The sequence below is a fragment of the Hypanus sabinus genome, chromosome 5 (assembly GCF_030144855.1).
Source record: "Hypanus sabinus isolate sHypSab1 chromosome 5, sHypSab1.hap1, whole genome shotgun sequence".
NCBI lineage: Eukaryota > Metazoa > Chordata > Chondrichthyes > Myliobatiformes > Dasyatidae > Hypanus > Hypanus sabinus.
The window spans coordinates 32,782,229-32,790,752 of NC_082710.1; the positions used below are offsets into that span (position 1 = coordinate 32,782,229).

The window sequence follows — 8,524 nt, forward strand, 5'->3', positions numbered from 1 at the left end:
TGTGCTGAATTTGTACAACCTGCCTGAACCTAGGCTGCATGATGGATTTGCATTCACAAACGATCAATGCTTCAAATAATTCTGACTCCTTTTTCACCAGATGATGTAATCAGGAATTTCATGATGAATTATTTTTCTTAAATTCTATTCAGAATCTCAGACTACTAGTATGATTAATTCTGCCTAAATTGGAGTCATTTAAACAGTTAATGAGATTTGATTAATAATTGTGTTTGTCAAATTAGCTGCTAACTATCTGAGAGATGGGGAAACTAGAAAAGAATGATAGGAACATTGGTTACTGATCAAAAAATGGGTTTAGAATTTGGAAGTGGTTTAAATACTCTGAATGAATAAATACTGTAAGTCAGACAAGGAAGGCATTAATTCAATACTTGATCCTTTCCTTTCTTGGCCACAGTTAGAAGCAATTTACAGTCTTAACTTCCCTTGGGGGAAATGTGCAGAGAATATGATGCATGTTCTACTTATAAAATTAATAGTAGGGTCTTGAGCTAGAATCTGATGGAAAGGTGTTAACACAAATGTCCAACAATGTGATGTGATATCTTTGCACAGGCAGAAATAATCTATTTTTAGAATTGCATGTTAACTTCGATTTAATTGCGATAATTTGCATGGTCTGAAAGTTCTATGACATTGGGCTATATTTTATGGCACAAAATTTAATTAGGAAAACTAATCACATTATTGCTTCTCTCTGTGAAACAAGGTGCATTTATATTTTCCAATGTTCCTGCCTTGTGCTGCAGCAAGTAATGCACATTTTGACACCACACCAACTAATTTTTGATGCACATGCATCATTGCATAGGAAAAGGCCTTCCTCGTGGCAAAGCAGTGCGTATATTTAATATTTCAGTAATATTTGAATAATATTGTAAATATCTTGTTTGATTAAACAGTCTTTGTTTACATAATTCATCAAGGGTTATATGTAAAAGTATGTGAATGGCATGTGTTATTATATCACCGTGTCATATGCATGCGCTTCACTTGAGATTCCAGTGTCTAAGTAATTGAGGCTGGCATTTCCAAGACATTTGGGCATTTTTATTATTATGCAGACCCCGGCCTGTGAACTGAGTTTCACTGCTAGAGAAAACAAGTTTGTTGTACAAGGCTAATTCTGTTGTGTTTAAGAACTCCTTGTATAATATACACGGTGTCTTGCTGATAATAATGTCTTTCCTAGAGAAGAACAATATATCAGTCAATGCACTTCTTCATTTGAGGAAATCCAATAGGTTTTTATATTGTGAGAGCCAGATTTGCCTTAGAGTTTGCATTGTTAATCAGCCACCAGATGAGGTTTTGCACTTGTAGACTGTGTTATTTAAATTTTTCTAATTCAATTACTGCATTTAGTGGACACTTTATTAGGTACACCTATATACCTGCTTGTTAATGCAAATATCTAATCAGCCAATCATGTGGCAGCAATTCTCTGTATATAAGCACAAAAACTGTAATAGTATTGGGTTTGCTGACTGTGAACATCTAAACTAAAACAAAGACCTTAAGGCCTAGCTGACATAAATTGCCATGAGTACCCACACTTGTGGGAGGCTACACTGTAACTACCCAATCTTCAAAGACTAGTTCACTTCCCTGTTTAACCTCCATAACAAATTTTGGTGCCATAAACCAACTATTTATGTGGTGGGTCCCTCCTCTCTACCAAGGAAAGATACTTACTGCTAATGAAGTACTTTAAACACAGTTCATTTATTTTCAGCGATACATGTTTAAATCCAAATAACATTCTTAAAACACATTGAAAACTCACAGAAGATTTCTTTGTTGTAAGAGATTTCCAAATTACAGATAATTTTTAAAACACAAAGTACTTCCTAAACATAGGTACAATTCCTATAAGCTATAAAGACATACCCATGAGCAGCAGATGAATCAGTTGTTTGTCGCAGAAATCAAAGCCAGAGGATTCTATTTCACCCCATATTTCTGTCATTCTTCTTGACGTTCCTGGATTATTCCTAAAAATAAACCCAGACTGCTCTCTACTTGTATACTGTTTCTCAGCCACTTAGGTGACTTAGCTCACATGTGACATTTTTCAGATACATTTTAACACAGGTGGTCTAAAAGCTATTGGGGGCAGTGTTCCCAGGCACCCACAATTAATGCTGTGAAGCTGACTCACTGAGTACACAAACCTTCCAACTACTAACAGGTCAGCTATTTGATATGCCAAATTGACTATTTCAATCAATCTGATCTGTAAACTTCCTTGAAGTAAACAACTTAGCCAGCATTGCCTATTTGAAACAAGACCAGTTAACAGTCCACATTGTCTTACACTGCATTTCTTGAGCAATTAGCCTCCATGCTGTGTGCCAACAAATTTGTGGCTCTGTAGATGGAGCTTGCGTGCAAAGCTATCCTTTTAACTTCAAACTAATTATTGTTTTCCATTTATATTAAGAACTGAAGACTGACTCTTGTTTACAACAAAAAGAAAATAATGGTTTCAAGCTTAACTTGCTCAAAAAAACAAATCGTTTCTTCCTCTGGTGCTCCCCCCCCCTTTCTTTCTATGATACTCCCCCTTCCTTGTATCCCTTTTGCCAATCAACTTCCCAGCTCTTAGCTTCATCCCCCGCCCCCTCCTGTCTGCTCCTATCATTTCAGGTCACCCCCTCCCCCTCCCACTTTCAAATCTCTTACTATCTCTTCTTTCAGTTAGTCCTGATGAAGGGTCCTGGCCCGAAACGTCGACTGTACTTCTTCCTATAGATGCTGCCTGGCCTGTTGCATTCCACCAGCATTTTGTGTGTGGTGCTTGAAGTTCCAGCATCTACAGATTTTCTTGTGTTTGCAACTTTAAATTTTAGAAGTGTCAGCTGCTGTATTTAGAAAGCTGAGCTTCACAAAAACAGCAAAGAGGCCTCCTTGGCCCTGGACATGGTCAAGAGGCTCAGTTTTTGTACATAATGGAGAGGAGTTGTGATCCAAGTGACTTTGACTGTGAAACGACTGTTGGTGCCATATAGGGTGGTTTGAATATCTCAGAAACTGCTGATCTCCTGGGATTTTCACGCACAATGGTCTCTGGAGTTTACAGAGGACCATGCAATAAACAAAAAACATCCAGTGAGTGGCAGTTCTATGGGTGAAAATGCCTTGTTAATGCGAGAGGTTAAAGGAGAATTGCCAGTCCGGTTCAAGCTGACAGGTAAGTGACAGTAGCTCAAATAACCATGTTACAACAGTGCTGTGCAGAAGAGCATCTCTGCATGCACAAGGTGTCAAACGTTGAAGTGGATGGGTTACAGCAGCAATTGACCATGAACATGCACTCAGTGGCCACTTTATTAGATAGAGGAGGTACCAAATAAGGTCGCCATCTGATTATATTTTGTAGTATATTCCTCCCTTTCAGAAGATTGTCGCAGAGTTTGAAAGAGTGTTTTGGTGAAATATCTGATTTGACTTCCTTTTGACATTATGCTACAAGAATAAATTTCATTAAAGTGCTTGGTTTTATAATGCAAAGTTTCAAAACTCCACTAGTTTCTTTTAATCTCTGCTTCCCATTGTGAAATGCAAGAGCTTCAATTTTGGCCTTATGTTTGTGAGTATTTATAAAACAGATGGGATGGTGAGTATTAATGATTGAACTCCATGGGAAGGGATAAAAATAACTGATGGAAAAAAGAATGACTTGTTACTGTATAAATGTGTATCATATATGATCTACATTGCTACTTGAAGTTAAGAAATTGCTCCATATTCATTTTTCTTAAATACCATCTTCAGATCTGCCGTGCAGGCCTGCAATTGCTCACATCTGTCCACACCTATTAATCATACAGAACATTTTTGAATGAGGAAAAACCTTTTTAAATCCCTGATCAGAAGAGGTGCCAAATACTATTTAACTTGATACTAAATGGTATTTAACTTGAGATCAAGATTAAACCAGCAAAGTTTCCTAAGTATTATGACTAAAATAGTCCAAACTGCGCAAATATAATTGATGGAAATTTAACACAACACTTTAATATGTGTAAAATGTTTTGGAAGATCCTGATGTAAGGAGAGGTAGCACATATGTGAATGATAGTTTTATTTCTTGAATCTTTGTAATCCAACTTTCGAAGGTGCTCCCAAAAATATTGTTTAGCAAGGTGTCCAAGTTTTTATTCTAGTGAGTGTTTTATTGCAATGACATGGTTAAATAATGTTTGTTTGTGATTTGAAGGGAAATTGAGCATGTTCCTGGTTTTGTCCGTTTTTAGGTAATGGTGACTGCAGGCTGCAGTGGATATTATGTGGAGTATCAGTTGTACTGATGGCAAAAGGGATCATTGTTTAGGTTCTGGTGATGTGCTGATTAAGGAAACTATATTTAACCTGAAAATCAAAATCAGGTTTAATATCACTGGCATATGTTGTGAGATCTGTTAACTTTATGACAGCAGTACAATGAAATACATGCTAGATAAATATGGAGAGAAAATGGAATTACATTATATATATATTGTCACGTTCTCCTTCGGGTGTAACGAAACGCCGAATTTAACGTCCGGATAAACCACAGTTAATAAGAACCAGATCGCAGTAAGATTAACCATTTACTGTTCACTCTTCACATTAACATATGGTGAAAACTGTTGATAAAACAATACAAGATTGATACAGTATTTGTTCCTTCCTTAATATCACATTTCAAGTGTAAATACTTGCAAAGGTGACTATAACTACATTACACTAAGGTGCAGTATACAGGGAGAGTTTACCTGCTCCATTGACTACTTTAAATACACTTCCATGCAAACTATCCGCGACTCTTTAACTAACAAAAGCATAAACATTATCTACCGTCATTACCTGTAACAGGATCAGCATTAACATCTTAGTTCAATATATCGATTATCTATTAACTTACAGCGTTGCTCTCACTGTGATTTCTCATGCCTGCAAAACTGCTTGTGCTCAGGTGAGCCTCGTGGAAAGCCCCCACCCTCGCGCTAATTTCAAACCGGTGTTTTCCCACAAGACGCGGCGAAACCGGATGTGACGTCATCGCATGCCGATATATTTTACATGCAATGAATACACTTTAAACACTTCTAATTCTAACTAGAAAATACTATTGAATGAATTACTAAGCGAAAATATTATAAACTAAATAACTGTCGTAAAGACAGCACACTCCCCGCTTGACCTTCGTAAGGTCACAATGAGCAGAGTACAAAACTTAGTCTCTTAATCAGTCATTGGGTAGAAGTAGAATAACTTCTGTAACTGGCCCTTGGTAAATTTTCACATCGCCTTGGTCGGTAGTCTTCAATTCGATCTTCCTGACATGTCCATCCCCGATAGGGAATGTAGCAGTGATTCTGGCCATTGGCCAGCTGTTGCGGGTGGCTTGCTTGTCCCTGAGCAGGACTAAGTCTTCAACTTGAAGATTCCTTCGGGGTTCTGTCCACTTTTGTCTCTGTTGCAACAAAGGTAGATATTTTTGTCTCCAGCGGGACCAGAACTGATTTGCCAGAGCCTGGTCTTGTCTCCATTGCTTTTTGTCTGAAAAGTCTCCTGGTGGCGGAGGTGCTCCTGCCTTCTGCGTAAGGAGTGTTGATGGCGAAAGTATAAAGGGGTTTTCTGGGTCAGAAGACACAGGTAGGAATGATTGTGCGTTTATAATGGCTGTGACCTCTGCCATTAGGGTGCACAGTACCTCGTGGGCCAATCGGGTGCGTTGCTGTATCTCAGGTTTCCTTTTCCAGGTTTTCCGTAAGGACGTGAACCGTTTGACTGCCTGCTCTTTGTTATCTGGTGAGCGCTGGCGTGGTTCTCTGATTGGCAATGGGGCAACCCCATTATTTGCTTCATCTCTGAAGACCTTGGTGTCTTTGGGTTTTAAAGAAATGGTATCTTGAGCTGATTGTGCAAGTTTGTTTCCGTCCTCGGTTTGAACGAAAACTGACTGACCTAGCGTCTCGTCGGTTACTTTACGCTTGGTAATGTCTTGTTGTGCTTCTTTAGGGTACACCTCAGTGAGGCAGATCTCGGAACAAGAACGGCTTGACTGAGTTTGACCGCAAACTTCTGTACAGTTCGAGCTGACAATTGTTGTCCTGGAGTGAACCTCTCCCTCCCCGCCGTCCTGTTGTGGGGGTGAAGGAGCGTTGTCGGTTCTTTCATTCTTGACTTCATCACGGAGCCGTGAGGGTAAATTTCCTTCCTCGTATGGATGTGATGCAATCGTGACTCTCTGAGGTTCCTCGTAGCTGGGGAAGTTATCGAATACGTATGGAGAGGGGAGACGAGCCTGCCTGTCTATTTGAGATTGTACATAGTCGCTTGTGCGTTCCAGTCTGGTCCTTTCTAAAGTAGATCTTGCTGCGGTCAGATCACGCGACCCTTCAGCTTCTTCTATGTACTTTGCTTCCGCCATGGCAGCAGCTTCTTCTCTTTCTAGCTGCAGCACTTGCAACTCTGTCGATATTTTTGCCATTTCCAACTGGATTTCGGCTTCTCGGGCGGCCGCTTTCCTTTGTCTGGCGGCCTTTTCCTTCTGGATTTCGGCTTCTCTGGCGGCCCTTTCTTTCTGGATTTCGGCTTCTCTGGCGGCCCTTTCTTTCTGGATTTCGGCTTCTCTGGCAGCCTTTTCTTTTTCTCTGGCAGCCTCTTCTCTTTGTCTGGCGGCCCTTTCGGCTTCTTTGGTGGCCAGTTTCATTTTCAAAACTGCCTCTTGTTTGGCGTAATGCAGTCGCACCTTGGCGGCTTCTGCCTTGGCTCTTGCCTGTGCGGACTTACTTGATGTCGTTCTACTGCCCTTGTCGCTGGGCGCCATCGACTTGATCCCGGATCGAGCTGACACTGCAGCACTTGGAACACCTGATAACGCCTGGGTGGGCTTACTTGATGTCGGTTTACTGCCCTTGTCGCTGGGCGGCGTCGACTTGATGCTGGATTGAGCTGACATTGCAGCACTTGAAACACCTGATAATGCCGCTTTTTCACTGTCACGTTCTCCTTCGGGTGTAACGAAACGCCGAATTTAACGTCCGGATAAACCACAGTTAATAAGAACCAGATCGCAGTAAGATTAACCATTTACTGTTCACTCTTCACATTAACATATGGTGAAAACTGTTGATAAAACAATACAAGATTGATACAGTATTTGTTCCTTCCTTAATATCACATTTCAAGTGTAAATACTTGCAAAGGTGACTATAACTACATTACACTAAGGTGCAGTATACAGGGAGAGTTTACCTGCTCCATTGACTACTTTAAATACACTTCCATGCAAACTATCCGCGACTCTTTAACTAACAAAAGCATAAACATTATCTACCGTCATTACCTGTAACAGGATCAGCATTAACATCTTAGTTCAATATATCGATTATCTATTAACTTACAGCGTTGCTCTCACTGTGATTTCTCATGCCTGCAAAACTGCTTGTGCTCAGGTGAGCCTCGTGGAAAGCCCCCACCCTCGCGCTAATTTCAAACCGGTGTTTTCCCACAAGACGCGGCGAAACCGGATGTGACGTCATCGCATGCCGATATATTTTACATGCAATGAATACACTTTAAACACTTCTAATTCTAACTAGAAAATACTATTGAATGAATTACTAAGCGAAAATATTATAAACTAAATAACTGTCGTAAAGACAGCACATATATATATATATATATATATATATATATATATATATATATATATATATATATATATAGATAGATAGATAGATATATGAAATAGTTAAGTTAAAATAAGTAGTGCAAAAAAAAACAGAAATAAAAATTAGTGAGGTAGTGTACATGGGTTCAATGTCCAGTTAGAAATCAGAAGGCAGAGGGGAAGAAGCTGTTCCTAAATCACTGAGTGTGTGCCTTCCTGACAGTAACAGTGTGAAAAGGACATGTCACGGGTGGTGGGGATCCTTAATGATGAATGCCACCTAAGAGAACACTCCTTGAAGATGTCTCAGATACTATGGATGCTGGTATGCATGATGGAGCTGACTAATTTTACAAGTGTCTGTTACTTATTTCGATTTGCGCAGTAGCCCTCCCATACCAGATGGTGATGCAGCCAGTCAGAATGCTCTTGACGGTACATTTGTAGGAATTTTTGAGCGATTTAGCTGACAAACCAAATCTCCTCAAACTCCTAATGAAATATAGCCACTGCCGTGCCTTCACTATACCTGCATCAATACGTTGGGTCCAGGTTAGGTCCTCAGAGATATTGACATCCAGGAACATGAATTTGCTCACTCTCTCTACTTCTGATCCATCTTTGAGGATTGGTTTGTGTTCCCTCATCTTACCATTTTTGAAATCCACAATTAGCTCTTCGGTCTTACTGATGTTGAGTGTAAAGTTGTTGCTGTGACACCATTCAATTAACTGGTATATCTCATTCATGTATCCCCTTTCATCATTATCTGAAATTCTGCCAACAATGGTTGTATCATCAGCAAATTTATAGATGGTATTTGAGCTATGCTTA

At 39.7% G+C, this 8,524-nt stretch overlaps 1 protein-coding gene across 3 annotated transcripts; it reads right to left on the reverse strand.

Moving 5' to 3' along the window:
- Window positions 1-4,635: 4,635 nt before the first annotated feature.
- Window positions 4,636-7,643, reverse strand: LOC132393666 (uncharacterized). Of its 3 annotated transcripts, none has more exons than XM_059969079.1 (3): window positions 7,422-7,643; window positions 4,876-7,143; window positions 4,636-4,655 (listed from the first exon to the last, which is right to left on the reverse strand). In XM_059969079.1, the coding sequence occupies exon 2, from the start codon at window positions 6,974-6,976 to the stop codon at window positions 5,258-5,260; it is 1,719 nt and encodes a 572-aa protein (XP_059825062.1). In that variant the 5' UTR covers window positions 6,977-7,143; window positions 7,422-7,643; the 3' UTR covers window positions 4,636-4,655; window positions 4,876-5,257. The 3 variants fall into 3 exon arrangements, with proteins under 3 accessions (XP_059825062.1, XP_059825061.1, XP_059825060.1); XM_059969078.1 differs by having other exon boundaries at window positions 7,364-7,643; XM_059969077.1 differs by lacking the exon at window positions 7,422-7,643 and having other exon boundaries at window positions 4,876-7,349.
- Window positions 7,644-8,524: the final 881 nt, after the last annotated feature.

What these genes read in the sequence shown, in the direction of transcription:
- LOC132393666 (XM_059969079.1), bottom strand. Translation starts at nt 6,976, where the DNA reads ATGTCAGCTCAATCCAGCATCAAGTCGACGCCGCCCAGCGACAAGGGC.